This window comes from Halichoerus grypus, chromosome 3 (genome assembly GCF_964656455.1).
Source record: "Halichoerus grypus chromosome 3, mHalGry1.hap1.1, whole genome shotgun sequence".
Taxonomy (NCBI): Eukaryota; Metazoa; Chordata; class Mammalia; order Carnivora; family Phocidae; genus Halichoerus; species Halichoerus grypus.
In genome coordinates, this window is record NC_135714.1 from 40,021,798 (window position 1) to 40,038,048 (window position 16,251).

A 16,251-nucleotide genomic window follows, 5' to 3' on the forward strand; every position below is an offset into this window, starting at 1 on the left:
TTGGCTTCCTATTTTAGAAGCAGAATGAAAAAACTTCCAGCTCTCTTCTCTTGGTGTTATTTTACAAGCTAGTATTACTATTTAAAAAAATGATCAACTTAGTGGGCAAAAGAAAAAGGCTGTATGAGCACAAATGGCTCTGTTTGGAACTACACAGGGTATTTAATAAATTAAGCATCTGGTATATTTTGTTAAATGCAAACTTTGGATTCAGAGGAGCAAACTAGTATAGGTTTTAGGAAAACTCAATTGCAAAAGGACAATCCTACTTACTTTATATTTGCATTTTTGCTTTCTGTAGGTGTATTTATCTTATTAACTTAGCTACATAAACATGAATAGGAAATTTCAACTGTTCAAAGGTTTGGTTTGGGTAATGAATTAGTCAACCTAATCTGTTCTCAACTTTGTTCTCCCCCTTTTCGGGAAGGTATGTTTAAGAATGAGGATAATATTTGAAAAGTTTCTGCATGATGCACACTATCATCATTCATCCTTAAAATACAACACAGATCAACAGCTACAATGCTTTTTATTTTAACAAAAAGGATATAAGGAGGGTGAGAAAATAGGGGATGGTACGATAGGATATAAAGTGTGGGGTGTCTCTGGACACCATCCCTCTCTTCCTGCCCCACACCTAAAAGTTATTAAATAATTTAAAGGACACCATTTACAATACCAGAACACCATTAAAATAATTTGTGTGTGTTTTATCAGGGTCAAAAAATACAGTGATTATGAATGTGCTGTGACCAGTTATGGATTTTACAGGTAACATAACTCTAGTCAGCAGTCCAATGGCGTGCACAGTGCCTTCAATTAATGCACTTGAGCATAATTACATTTCTGGCAGGGTCCACACCCCCAAGAAAAGGCAAAGCTAAGCATTTCATTTCTACATTCTAAACTCTGGAGGCACAGAGCCCAGTTTAAAAGAAAAGTCACAGTGGATAAGAGATGCCTATAAAAAATACAAGGTGTTCCTTTCAAATCAGAGGAATTGTGGGACTACATTCATTTCTTTTACAAAATGCTATTTAAAAAAGGACAGAATCCAGTTCATGTTATGCTACAGACTTCGACAGGAGTTAAGTATATTGCATGTGTTGGTAGTCAGTCTTCAGGCTTCCTTTCATTTTCCCCCATAGCCCCAGGTTCCTTCTGGGTGAGACACATGAGTCCTGAATAAACATAGAAAAATGTGTTTGCATCTCTCTTCTTGAATTTTCTGCAGACTTCGGAGCCCGCAAGTCATGTATTCTACCATCAGTGACCACAATCTTTTCTTTAGCTTTGTACACCTGTTCTTGTCTAACAGTGCATTGCAAAAATGTACAATACTGGTTTTAATCTATACAGTTTCTATAATAATTATGGAGTAAAATAAGTTAACGTTTCTAAGGAGAAGAGCTGCCGGGCAGCATACATCTTTATTTTACATTTTTAAGTCTCTGCAGGCATCTACTTTGGTTAGTTATCAACAATCGTCCCGTAAGCACTGATCAGAGAACTGAGCAGCATTCCAATAACATTAACAGATATATTATTTCTTTTCAAAATACCGGGAAAGCCCAGCTTTAAAATAGTATTAAAATGTTCTAACATTTACACACTATGAAGAGTTAGAGCTAATAAAATAAAATTTCTTCAAAAATAATCTTGCAGTGCTCTTTCAGGCATGCTCTGACACGTTATCCCCAAACATCCATACCTTGAAAATAGGACTATCACATACTCACACATCCCAGCTCACGCACACGTAATCCCTTATACAGACTAAAAAACAAAACACCCACGCCCTTATCCCAGGTGTTGAAAAAAAAATCAATGGTTTTTGCAAAGAAGTCTTTCTGTGTGTGTCTATCTGACTGAAGGTTCTTCATGTAGATGATTAAGCATCAACTGTAGAGTATGCTTCTGGCTGCTGGAAATCCACACAGCTTTGCAGGTCTTCAGCTAAAATGAACGAGCCTGGATTTTAGCCTCATGTCACCTGCTTTCCATTGTCTCCGTATTAGAGGCCATTATTGCAAACAGTCTGGGAATTCTCTTCTTTCTCCAGAAAGTAATGTATGCATCACTTTTAGCCCTTTTCTTTTCACATAGGTTAAGTAATAATTAAAAAATTCCTTCTTCATAGAGTTAATTGTGAGAGGTATTGGCAGCTGTTAGAATTTTCTTCAGATCTTTGATTTTGACGTTCTTTATCTCGATAGAAGTTGGACAATAGTTACTCGTGTTGTGGATGCTGCCAGGAAGTTATCTGTGAACTGCAAGGGTTCATAAAAGGTGCCTGGTAATATTCTTCATCATCTTCAGGTTTGTTTCTTCCCTAAATGCCTGAAGTTTCTCAGAATCCAGTGCTCACCAAATTTCCAATTGGTTTGGCCTGTGCTAAAAGCTGGTGTGATTGCACCATGCGTAGACTCTCTCTTATTTCTAGATTAAGTTCCATCAATTTGTAGTTGGCTTCTGACATGTCCAGGTCAGAGCCTATAACCGCGAAGCTTCCCGTCTGGCCCAGCGTCTGATGATGGAAATATATGTGTAACAGCGTCTGCACAGGGTCGTCTTCACAGCTGCCGAAGATATCACTGGGCCAGAGAGATCTGAAATACACAATATTTTTAAGTCCTGAGACTCAAGCAATTATTAAAGTTAGCTACATTTTAAATTAATACCTATAACAAAATTTCCTTGTGAATCATTGAGGATCTGTTTTAATATTTGAGCAAATGTATTACCCAAAGTAGAGGAGTGAACAAAGTCTAAAAGTGGTGTCATTTCAGTGATAGCTGTAGAAAATACCAGTCATGCTTTCATAAAGACGGAATACTGAAACATCAAATCGAAAGCCCAAACCCAGTCATTGTAAAATCCCAGTCTAGGTGGAGAGGTAGGAAATCCCTTCACATTTTACCTGAAAGCTTTTACTTGTGTGACAGCTGATATAAATTCCTTATTTTTCAAAGTTTCAATTAATGAATGAATGGCAGTTTCTATAGTGGTTTGTGCGGCTTTGGAAAGGTCAATTTCTTCATTTTCTGAAGCAGACTCTGCTTCTTTGAGGATATTTTCCAGCTGGGCTAGTTCCTCAGACATGTTGATGACCTAAAACAAATAAATATACCTTAAAAGGATCTATTTGTATGTTAAGTAACAAAAAGGGCATTTAATTGGCTGTAAAGATATGTCTGATGATAGGAGTAGCTTCTCTTAAAGATTTGCAAATGTTAAACTTAGTAGTTAAAGGCAGTTAATACTTCAAGTTCTCAATTCAGTAGACTACCAGTCATCTTTAAATACTCTTGATAAGGTGATAAGGGCACCTGGCTGGTTCAGTTGGTGGAGCACGTGACGCTCGATCTCGGGGTCGTGAGTTTGAGCCCCACATTGGGCACAGAGGTTAAGAAAAAAAATAACAGGTTGTAATAAATATGATAGATGTAATAAAACCGGTTGTAACCGATGTTTATATTGGTTTTAACATGTGGTATTACATCTTGGATAGTAAAAATCATTCACTGTTGGGGGGGGTCATGAATTTTTGAAAGTCTTTATATTTTCAAAGATCATTTACCCAGTGCATTTTATATAAACCAGTATGTATTTTTTAAATTGATTTAACCATTTAACAAAAGTGAAAGCATTTCCTGTTTCAGTACCAGCTTTGACAAGGGGGCAAAAAGACTAATGTCACTACCTTTGCACCTATTCCTTACATGATTTCCAACATTCAAAGTGTTTTTGACATGTTGGTTCTTATGTGCATCACTAGAACTACAAAAATATATGGACAAGATGTTAGGGGAGTTCCATAATTTAACTGTGTCTTTATTCAGCTGATGTGCTTTCCTTGACTTTTGGTTACAGATGATCTGTCGTTGCTGCTGTGACCTTTAAGGTCTTGAACCTTTCAAGACCGCTGGCTATCTGTCTGCTGTTTTATTTACTGACAGGTCCCAAAATAGCACATCGTGTCTAAAAAGACAATTCTGAAAAAAAGCATTCACCATTAAGTGACTTTTGACATAAGCTCTCCTACAAGGAATATATGTATTGTATTTTAATATTCTAGAATCAGTGATTCCTACTACAACTAAATATTTACCTCTGCTTCATTTTTTATTGTATTTACTTGGCCGATCAGTTTGCAGTAGGCTTGGAACAGAAGCAGCAACTGAAAATGCAGTTTATATAACCTTCGGCAGAGCTCCAGTTCCTAGAAGTAAGTAAATAACACTGCGTTAAATTCAGGTGCCATTGTCCATGCTGTTTGATTAGACAGTACATTTCCAATAAAAATTTATAAGTAAATACGTTAAAAATTATCTTGGCATTTATTTCTCTGCAGTAAGCAAGTTAATGTAGTGTGAAGCTGATGAAAGATGCTTTGAAGACTGGGATTAAAATACAATTTAAAGATTGTTGGTTATTACATAATTCATTTAGTGAGAAGCACATTTTCACATTAGAATTTTTCTGTAGGCAATATATAGAATGCTTTAAAAAGGATTCACTTTAACTTAAAATTCATAATGAAAAAATGTACAAATGTATATACTTTTGCCCCCTTGAGATGTATATCGTGCTACATTTATCAACAAATGTTTGATAAAGCAAACTGGATTACCTCTTACCTAAAAATGAATTCATTTTTCTAAAAAAAAAACCCCAAAACCTTGTGATCTCATTGAAATTGAAATGAGACCATGAAATTAACATATGCACTTATGATTTTTAAAATTAAGTTTAAAATGTTAGTTTATAGATGTACAAAAAAGGGGTCTGCTAGTTGTACGTATCAGAAAATCTCTTTAGAGGACCAACATTTCATGGATTAGGGCTATGCAGAACTGAAGCACACTCTTAAAGTAGTCCATGACAAAACATTGCTAGGTCACAAATGGCAAGTGAAAATCAGTTTGTCTGACATGGTAAGTCTATAAATTAAGACAGGTCACTTACTGCTAGAATTTCCATTTGCTAAGCAAGAAGGTGATCGGGTCACAAAAAATACAAAGGAAGAAAAAGACCAAGAATTAGTGTAAGAAATCATTTTAACTAGGGTCACAGATGTCCCAGGCAAACTGAAGAACATTTACTTTCATCCAAAAGAAAAATTTGATATTTCCAGAATAAAACTTTTTATACACTTATTGTAACAACCCAGGGTGTTTTAAACTCTTTGCCAAATAACTAAATGACATGTAGGCTATAATTTATTTCTTGTCTGAAAGCTACACAGGACAAAACTGAACTAATGGGATCTAGGAAAAGTTGGCTAGTATAAGTGATCTAAGAAAAAAAGCAAATGTCATAAAATTTCCATCAGTAAAGTGGAAAATTTCTGATTAGAAAAATAAAAAATGAATTGCTGTTTTTAGAAATGAACTGGCTTATAATCTTATAAATATCCATGAGAAGATTATCTTTGGTGTGGGTCTAGGCTTCCTACCCTTACTAATTAGGTCCTATGTTGCCCTAATTGGTGTTGAGTTAGAACATAAAATATCAAAAGCCGATGTGCATTTTAAAATGCATTCCAAAATGCAATTTAGTGAACTTCAGAAGTTCAGCCCAACTAGGTTTGAGTCAAATGAGATGATGTATGTAAAATACATAGCAAAACATCTAATTTAAGGATTATTTAAAAATTATTAAAGTATCTACAGCCACTTGGACCTAGTCTCTAGTCCATTCTAAAGAATGATTTCTAATTAAAATAGCAATTGCTGTAACGTAAATATTGCTTCTAAAAGTCCCTTTGAAGTCAGCTTTTCTAAACAGTGTCCTCTGAAGGACTGTTTATATAACATTTATTCCTATCAATTTAGAAGGGATTTGCTAAGCAAAGGTGAACTTTAGCTCCATTCTGCTTCCTTGTAAATTATGTGGATAGTCATTCAGTGAATGTTAGTTGAGCATAATCCAATGTCAAACATATTAGCATATCTAAATTTGAGGTTCTACTTTGTACGGTTTTATATGGAAACTAAACCATTTGAGTTTCAAATACTTTTTCTCACTTCCATTAGCGTGAATGATGGAACTGGCTCTCTGTGCATCACTCACGGCATCTACTCTTGGCTGTAATGGGAAGGAAATCATGGCAGGGGCGCCTGGGCGGCTCAGTCGGCTGAGCAGCCGACTCTTGATTTCGGCTCAGGTCATGATCTCAGGGTCATGAGAACGGAGCCCCGCATCGGGCTCCACGTTCTGCAGGGAGTCTGCTTAAGAGTCCGTCTCCCTCCCTCTCTCTCCCCCTCCCCTGCTTGCTTGCTCTCTCAAATAAATCAATCTACGATCACAACTGTAGGAGATAACACAAATGTAATTAATCGTGTAGCTCTGAATTACCGGAAATTACTCTATGCCAACTTTCCAGATTTAAAATTCTTGATTTTTAAGTATATTGAAATTGGCAGGTGTGGGTTTTTTTTCATCTAAAAATTATTATGCAAAAGAATTCTGGTACACAGGGACAGATACTAGTAATGTTGTGTAAAAAGTGTCCCCAATCTCAAGGAGCTGAATATAAAAGGAGAGAGAAGATATAAACTAAACTCTTAAGTGTACAGTTTTCAGTTTTCACTTAGAAAGCCTTGAGCTATATTAACCGACTTAGGCTCTTGGAGATGGAACTCATTTACTTCAAGGCAGAGGGATGTAAGAAATCACTTTGTCTAATCACCTAATTTATGTAGGAAAAAGTTTATATTACATGCTCAAACCATGCAGTTAAACAGTGGCAAAGATAAAACCAAAGGCTCCAATTCTAGTTTAGGGTTAATTCCTTATTTTCCCTTGTTTCTTTCTTTACACAGGTGATTTGACCATTTCCTTGTAACACAGTACAGGATTTGGAGTCAGCCTGCCTAGATTTGAATCTTAATTCTAACTTTTCTTACTGATTTTAGATACATTGGCTTCTTTGAGCCTCAGCTTCCTCATCTGCAACATGGGGATAATAATAGCATCTACCAGACATCGTTGTAAGGACAGAGATACTGAATGTGAAATGCATACTACTATTTTCCCAACATTTCAGTTTAAAAAAACTTCACATTTTTATTATAATCATACAATAACTTTTACAGTGACTAGAAATGCTTAACAGTGTAACCAATATTGAAAAAGACTGGAACTCTGATGTCAATGCAGAAGTTGTTAATTTTAATTGATGACTGCATCTTCCCCCATATGAACCTATATTCCTATTAGAATAATTTGTAGGGCTTAATTTATCCTCATTTAATATAATGTGTTATATACATGTACTTTAAGAAAATATGTTACTCTTATTTTCACTGACTTTTATACTATAAAAAAGTTATAATTTATCCAATCACAATTTCACCTTTAGAGAGGCCAACATGAATGTATATAACGTTACTCTCAGGTTTGTTTTCCCAACTAGACAATTTATCTGCAGAATACTAATGCAGAACAAAAATTTTTTGAAGAGGCAGATGCAGCAAGTACAATCTAACTTGGACTGTCTAGATATCCATCAAGCTTATCTGCTGAATGTTATTAAGCTTCAGTCACAAGCTGGTCGTTCATTTTTATTAAAGTGAATTTTTCATTACTAAGCCAATATTTCATTGAACCTAACTTTGACAAAGATTGTTCTGATAACAAAAATGAAAAGTGTTATAAATTTTATTTTTAGGATTATCAAACAGGGACATTTGAACACAATTTTACCTGATCTAGAGATATAGCAAAAGTAAGAAGAGGAGACTTACCTGTGCATCTGTGTTTATCCTATACAGGTCTTCTTTGGCACCAAATGTCCTCTTACAGTTGTCTAACCACTAAAGAAATAAGTAACCGTAAATGTTAACATGGTGATTGTACAATGCACAATGAAATTGGTAATAAAACAGCCTGTGTGTATAAAACAACTTTAAAAGTTAACCTGAAGTTCTGGGATCGGTTATAGACCGAGCCTTCAATCTCCACTTGAGCCTAATTATTTATATGCAACAAACCAGAGCAGGATAATACTGTAAACACAATGAGATGCACACACTGTGGTGCTTTACTCACAGAAACACAATGAATAGTCTGCTCTTCTAGAGACTTGTGGTGCTCCATTTCAGTAAAGAGTATTCATTTTGCAGATTTTATTGGAAATCTTCACAACCTAATAGTATTGTAGTTCAGTGGGGGAAAACACTGGAGTCATGGAATGTCCGAGCTGAAATAAAAGCTAAGAGCCTCCAAGTGAAGCACCTAGGTTTTGACAGTTTGATATTATTGTCTGTTCTTCTTACTTCCTAGTTCTTTGTGGGCTATTCAACATAAACTAATATATGTAAGAAATCATTAAGACTTTGAGAAAAACTATTAGCTACATTAAGTATACTCTCTGAAAATATCTCGGTACTACTAGGCATTTAAAACGCTCAACTGTAGCTTAACATTCTACATGCAAAGAATGAAAATGAGACACCTGTTATTTCAAAACAATTCTTTGACCTTATGTGGCTTTTACTGCAGTCCCTTAGACTGCACAGGCCCATCGGCCCTCACTCGACAGCGTGTCTGAGGAAACATGCTAAGCCTCCTAGTGGGACGCGGCGGCCAGTGCCGGCCAGTGGCAGAGGCTACCCGGCAGGTTTCTTTGTATCGGCAGCACTCGGCTGAAACCTGCTGTAAAATGCATGGGCTAGTATTTACTCAGGATGTTAAAATGCATATAAACCTAGTCATTCTCACTAATCCAGCCCAATTTGTCCAAGTATACTAATTATTAGAAAAAATTAGTAACTGAATATTTAATGCCTATTCTTACTAAATATGATTTTTTCTACTCTCTGCCCAGTGATCTAGCATTTTGGGAGCCTTATTCAATAAATTATTTTACTTTTTAAAATTATTTTTTTTTAAAAGATTTATTTATTTGAATGAGAGAGAGAAACAGCATGAGAGGGGAGAGGGTCAGGGGAAGAAGCAGGCTCTCTGTTGAGCCAGGAGCCCGATGCAGGGCTCGATCCCAGGACCCTGGGATCATGACCTGAGCCGAAGGCAGTTGCCCAACCAACCGAGCCAGCCAGGCGCCCAGTTTATGACTTTTTCTTAAGGACACGTCCCAAGCCCGTAGGCCCATGGCTGCAGACCAGCCTGAACCGTACAGGTCCACACGATCCCAGTGTATGCAAGACACGGTACTCTGTGTGCAGCATGTCTTCCAGTTCACAGCCAGTCTCCCTGCCATTACTCTTTCTCTACCCAAGGCTCAAGTGAAGGTTGAAATTGAACAGGAGGTTGGGCTTCTGGGCATGATGGAGTAGCCTGTAGAAGGCCAATCCTCCAAGGACAACTACAGACGCAGAATACCATCCACCAGGACTGAGGGAGTTAGGCCAAAGCACTGAAAGGGAGCCTGTGTAGATCCAGGGTTTATTCCTGGGGATCTGCTTACTCAAAGCTTTGCTTGTTCCTCAGGCAGAGAGGCTGAACAGACAGCCGTGGCCTGGGGGGTGGGGCCCACAGTGTCACTGAGCTGGGAAAACAGGGTCATCAAAGGCGGGGAAGTATGGAGGGCCAGGATGCTGGAGGAAAGGGGACTGCAGAGAAGGGACCCAACTGTGTGCAGCTTCCCTCGGAACACTGCCGCTCCAACATTTAACATGTGCAGGAGGAGAGGCTAGAAAACCAAGCAGCAGCATCGGGGAGGCTAAAAACTGTAAGAGATTTCTGGTCTCCTGGTGTTGAAAAGAACCGTTCACTTCCTGCCAAGATGGCAGGGGTCCTGATGCATACCCCACACTTTCACTCATGATCCTCAGGAGGCTCAAGGATATGGAAGACTATCTTAACTACAAGACTATAATACTAAAAACTATTAGAGGGGAAAACTGAGTAACAAGAAATACTTGGTTCATAGACCAAGATAAGAAAGGAGAAAAAAAGGTAACAAAGAACAGATGGGGGGCGCCTGGGTGGCTCAGTCAGTTAAGTGTCTGCCTTCGGCTTAGGTCATGATCCTAGGGTCCTGGGATTGAATCCCACATCAGGCTCCCGGCTCAACGGGGAGACTGCTTCTCCCTCTTCCTGCTGCTCCCCCTACTTGTGCTCTCTTTCTCTCTGTCAAATAAATAAAGTCTTTAAAAAACAAAAACAAAACAAAGAACAGATGCGACAAATAGTGAGATGGTAGCTCAGAAGGAATCATTTTTCTCCCCCATACAAATATTTGATTCAACACAATTTATTGAAAAGAACATTCTTTTCCCACTGCATAGCAACAACACGTTTGCTATAAATTATTACACACATGTATATATGTCTGTTATCAGGTTTTCTATTATATTCCATTGGTCTAGTTTTCTATTCTTAAGCCAATATACTCTTTTGAATTTTTTAGTAAGTCTTACTGGCTGGAAGTTTAACACTGTTGTTTAGACTTTGTTGTTGTTCTTCATGGACAAGGTTTGGAAGACTATTTCTGTGAAGGACAGAGTAAAGATTTTAGGCACTGCAAACCATTTATTCTCTATTTTAACTATGTTGCAGCGCAAAAAATAGCCACAGACAATATGTAAACAAATATGATGACTATGGTCCAAAAAAACCTTTAGAAAAACAGGCAGTGGGCCAGATATGACCTATGGGCTGTAGTTTGCTAACCTGTGTTCAAGACGGTTGTTTGCCCTATAATTAGCTATTTGTATGTCCATATAAATTGTAGAGTTAGCCTGCCAATTTCCATTAATAGACAATCTGAGATTTTGAGTCTCCTGATTCATGACATAGTACAGTCTTTAATTTATTGAGACGTCCTTTAATTTCTCTCAGTCATATTTGAAGTTTTCCGTGTGGAGGTGTAGCACATCTTTAGATTTATTTGTAGGTGTTTGATGTTTTCCTATTGTACGTGGTATCTATTGCTGTATCACTAACCTCTCTAAAACTTAATGGCTTAGGGGGCACCTGGGTGGCTCAGTCATTAAGCGTCTGCCTTCGGCTCAGGTCATGATCCCGGGGTCCTGGGATCGAGCCCCACATCAGGCTCCCTGCTCCGCAGGAAGCCTGCTTCTCCCTCTCCCACTCCCCCTGCTTGTGTTCCCTCTCTCGCTGTGTCTCTCTCTGTCAAATAAATAAATAAAATCTTTAAAAAATAAAAATAAAAAAATAAAACTTAATGGCTTAAAACCACCAGACTAATCTGCTGGCTGGGAGTTTCTTCTGGCCTTGCCTAGGGTCGCTCCTGAGTCCCAGTCCTCTGACGACTTGAGTTGGCCTCCCTTTGACGCCTGGCATGCTAGCTGTCAGCTGGGATGCCTCCACTCTCCTCCACGGGGCCTCTAATTCTCTAGGAGGCTAAGGGTCAAATTCGTTTTCCAGCGTTTACCCAATTTACACTTGGACTGGCGTGATGGCAAAAGCACAAGCTGCAAAAGGCCTGCATGCTAGGCTCCGAAACTGCACAGCACCGTTTCTGAATTCGGTCAGAAAAAGGCAAGGATACCTCAGACTTAAGAGGTGCGGAACTAGACTCCATCTGTTGACGGAAGGAACGGCAAAGCCAAGTTATAAAAGGGTGTGGACACACAGAGGCATGGTTTATCAAGGTCATTAATTGTAGCAATCTATCACAGCTTCTATGGTAGGCAAGTATTTCTGAAGACACAAAAGGCACAAACCATAATGGAAAAGAGACAGATAACTTGGACTTAATTAAAATGAAAAACGTGTGTTCATCAAAGGATGCTATTAAGATAGTGAAAATGCTGGCCACAGAGAAGGGAAAAAATTTATCATACGTATATCCAGTAAAAGGCTTGTGTTTAGAAGAACTCCTACAAATCAGTAAGAAAGCCATAAATAACCCATTTACAAAAACGGACAAGATGCTTGAAGGCACAGTTCAAAAAATACCCAAATAAAGTATCTGTTTGAGCAGGTGCTCAGACAAGTCTTCAGGGGAATGCAAAATAGTATGATAAAATACAGCACACCCACCAGAATGACTAAAATTTTAAAAGGTGGAAACACCAAGTGGTGGCAAAGCTATGAAGCAACAGTAATTCCTGTACACACCTCTGCAGGGATTATAAACGGATACAGCAGGTTCCAGAAACGGCACGGCAGAACCTACTAACGTCGAACATACGTACACCCCACGACCCAGCAGCTGCACTCCTAGATACTCAGGTTCGTGAACATAAGCACACAAGAGACATGCACGAGAATGTACACGGCAGTGTTACAGTACTCCACCCTCGTCTGTGGGTGCGGGCACCCCAAGTCAGTAGCAGCCCGGAAGCAGTGAGCCTCCTCTGACCTATCACTGGAAGGTCCATAGTAGCCTGACGCCGTGTCACAAAGCCTACATCAGTCCCCCTCCATCTCATCCTGAAGACACTGTATCATGTCATGTCATCACAAGGGTGAGTCCAGTACAGTAACATATTTTGGGAGAAAAAGAGACCACCTTCACACAACCTCTTTTACAGTCCATTGTTATAATTGTGCCATTTTATTACTGTTGTTAATCTTTTACTGAGCCTACTTTATAAACTTCATCATGTACAGGAAAAAGCACAGTGTAAACAGGGTTCCGGTACTATCTATGGTTGCGGGCATCCACTGGGGCTCTTGGAATGTACCCCCCATGGATAAGGGGGGACTACTGTATTTGCAATATGACCAGATCTTACCCGATACTTTCCCAATGTCGAAAACTCTTCCCTCTTTACCAATCTGTCATTATTCTATCAGTCCAAATGTAAGATTTCCTCCTCCCTTATAAGGGGAGAATACGTAGAATACTTAATATCTAAGTATTTTCTCATACCATATTCTTTCCCTGAAAGAATCCCCCAATCTAAAATTACCGTCTGTCAAGGCCTGAGGTCTGATCTCTATTCCATGAAGTTTTCCTAATAGCCCAAAGTGACCTCTCTTTGGAAATCACAGTATATAGCATCAGGTCTGTTAGACCCGTACAATTTTGTGAAGTTTCTTTCATTGCCAGTACTTTTATTTATATCTATAAATTGACACTTTTGTTACTAATTATTTGTATGCAGTGTTTGTGCTTTATATTCTTACTGAGTATATTAAGGGAATAAGAGCCAGGTTTTATACTTTTCATAGGCCTTTACATGTGAAATATATATACTTTTTTTAATTAAAAAATTTTTTAAAATTAGTTCCAGGTGTAGAATTTAGTGATTCATCACTTACTTACAACACCTGGTGCTCATCACAACAAGTGCCCTCCTTAATCCCCATAACCTATTTCACCCCCCACCCCCCAAGGAACCCTCAGTTTGTTCTCTATAATTAAGAGTCAAACTCAACACCCAAAAAACAAATAATCAAGTCAAAAAATGGGCAGAATACATGAACAGACACTTCTCCAAAGAAGACACACAAATGGCAAACAGACATGAAAAAATGTTCATCATCATTAGCCATCAGGGAAATTCAAATCAAAACCACATTGAGATACCACCTTACACCAGTTAGAATGGCAAAAATTGACAAGGCAAGAAACAACAAATGTTGCAGAGGTTGTGGAGAAAGAGGAACCCTCTTACACTGTTGGTGGGAATGCAAGTTGGTACAGCCACTCTGGAAAACAGTGTGGAGGTGCCTCAAAAAATTAAAAATAGAGCTACCCTATGACCCAGCAATTGCACTACTGGGTATTTACCCCAAAGACACAGATGTGGTGAAAAGAAGGGCCATATGCACCCCAATGTTCATAGCAGCAATGTCTGCAATAGCCAAACTGTGGAAAGAGCCAAGATGCCCTTCAGTAGATGAATGGATAAAGAAGACATGATCCATATATTCCACAATGGAGTATTACTCAGCCATCAGAAAAGATGAATACCCAACTTTTACATCAACATGGATGGGACTGGAGGAGATTATGCTAAGTGAAAGAAGTCAAGCAGAGAAAGTCAACTATCATATGGTTTCACTTACTTGTGGAACATAAGGAATAGCATGGAGGAATTTAGGAGAAGGAAGGGAAAAATGAAGGGGGGGAAATCGGAGGGAGAGATGAACCATGAGAGACTATGGACTCTGAGAAACAAACTGAGGGTGTTAGAGGGGAGGGGGTGGGGGGATGGGTTAGCCCGGTGATGGGTATTAAGGAGGGCACGTACTGCATGGAGCACTGGGTGTTGTACGAAAACAATGAATCATGGAACACTACATCAAAACTAATGATGTATTGTATGGTGACTAACATAACATAATAAAATAAAATTAAAAAAAAAAAGTCTGTTTCTTGGTTTGCCTCTCTTTTCCCCCTATGTTCATTTGTTTTGTTTCTTAAATTCCACATAGGAATGAGATCATATGATAATTGTCTTTCTTTGACTGACTTATCTCACTTAGCATAATACCCTCTAGTTCCATCCATGTCGTTGCAAATGGCAGGATTTCATTCTTTTTTATGGCTAAGTAACATTCCAAAGAAAATATGGAACACTTCACGAATCTGCATGTCATCCTTGCACAGGGACCAAGCTAATCTTCTCTGTATTATTCCAATTTTAGTAGATGTGCTGAAGAAGCAAGCATTACATGTGACAGGTATTTAATACTAATTAATGAAAGATCCATCTATTCTAGGAAAAAAATATCTACTCTATATAGTTTGTGTGAAAAGGAGAAAACAGTTTTCAGTTTTTCTGCCCCTGCTAATTGAAAACCTTCCCTCTCGGGAACAGAACTAATTATTGTTTTGCAGTGCCAGATGGGGGATGAAGAAACATCTCTTCAAAAGTACGATCTATAATCTACTACACATCTCTTTCTCCCTTTGCTTGCCCACATACACATCGCAGGAAAGAGAGCCCAGCTTTGGCATGGGTTACACATTTTCTAGATCACAACAGCATAGTGCATTCTCAGAGAGCTGATGCTTTTATTTCCCCACTTGCACTGTGGACAGAAGCTATGTCGTCTCCACAAAGAAGCTTTCCATAAAGCTCTAGTTTTCCATTGTGTTCTTAGGCTCTTCGAGGGCTGATTTCTAAGAGCCAAAGACAGGAATTCACTGGACAGAGAATTCAGAGGGAGGGCCCATGTTTCTCAGTAAAACCCCGAGGCAAGTGCTAAGAGGTCCTCTTTTCTCTCTCGGCTCGAATTCAGCTGCCAAGTTAACATTTCTAGTGTCAAAAGCAAGCTACTTTTTTCATATGGCAAAAGGAGACTGACCTGCTCAGCTGCTTCTCTTTTGGCATTGTATGTATCCAGGTGTTCTTGCAACTCCAAAACACTGAACTTGAGTGTTTCCAGCAAACCGCATGACACCAGCTGTCAAATCAGAAACATTGATCCAGGTTATCGCTTCTTTTTTTAAGACTTTATTTATTTGAGAGAGAGAGAGTATGAGCAGGGGTAGAGGGAGAAGCAGGCTCCCCGCTGAGCAGGATTCCAGGATCCTGGGATCACGACCCAAGCCAAAGGCAGACAACGACTGAGCCACCCAGGCGCCCCCAGGTTATCATTTCTGGTCATAGTCATGAGACTGGCAACTTTTGAGTCGTGGAATTTCTGTTAGTTGGTTTTTGGCCCAACTTAGTGCCGGTGTCCCTTTACTGCACTCTGTCCTGTACGAAGGGCTGACCTTTCGCTGAAATAGTACAAACGCAGTGGGATTTCAGGGATGCCAGCAAGGACAAGCATGCCTTCAAATGCTTTCAAGAACTGCCTTAGGTGAGAAATGGCATGCCAGACCAGTATATACCTTAAAGATAACACCCTTGAAGCTTCTTAAATCTTAATGCTCTAAATATATATATATATATATATATATATATATTTTTTTTTTTTTTTTAAAAGAGAGAGGGAGAGGGAGAATCTTAAGCAGGCTCCCATGTCCAGTGTTGAGCCCGATGTGGGGCTCGATCTCACCACCCCTGAGATCATGACCTGAGCTGAAATCAAAAGTTGGACGCTTAAATGACTGAGCTACCCAAGTGCCCCTCTCTAAATATCTTAATACATAATCTATGAGCATGTTTGGAAACAAAACACGAAGACTGAGCTCTGGGTTCTTCATGGGGGTAGGTCTAGCCCTCTCCTACCCACTTTTATTCAAGAATCAGGAAAGAAGTACCCATGTCTAGAGTAGGACTCTCTAGCTTCCCCATCTAGGACTCTGTGAAGGGTGAGGACAGTGAGGGCTCAGAATCAGAAACAGTCACAAGTCACTGCATATAATACACTGGAATTATATTTTGCGAGATATTTATAGTCAAATCG

General features: G+C 38.9%; 1 protein-coding gene and 1 non-coding gene across 4 annotated transcripts in view; both read right to left on the reverse strand.

Annotated features, from left to right (window-relative positions):
* Positions 1-515: 515 nt before the first annotated feature.
* Positions 516-16,251, reverse strand: part of FRYL (FRY like transcription coactivator) — a 255,835-nt gene continuing 240,099 nt past the window's right edge. For all 3 annotated transcript variants that reach the window (XM_078068586.1, XM_036093014.2, XM_078068585.1), the window contains 6 exons: positions 15,202-15,300; positions 7,755-7,823; positions 4,972-4,989; positions 4,115-4,225; positions 2,924-3,114; positions 516-2,612 (listed from right to left, as the gene is read on the reverse strand). In XM_078068586.1, coding sequence (XP_077924712.1) covers positions 2,354-2,612; positions 2,924-3,114; positions 4,115-4,225; positions 4,972-4,989; positions 7,755-7,823; positions 15,202-15,300 — 747 coding nt within the window. In that variant the 3' untranslated portion in view covers positions 516-2,353. The remainder of the gene's footprint in view (positions 2,613-2,923; positions 3,115-4,114; positions 4,226-4,971; positions 4,990-7,754; positions 7,824-15,201; positions 15,301-16,251) is intronic.
* Positions 14,456-14,558, reverse strand: LOC118536341 (U6 spliceosomal RNA). The gene has a single exon (XR_004917633.1). It is a non-coding gene; the product is annotated as a U6 spliceosomal RNA (small nuclear RNA).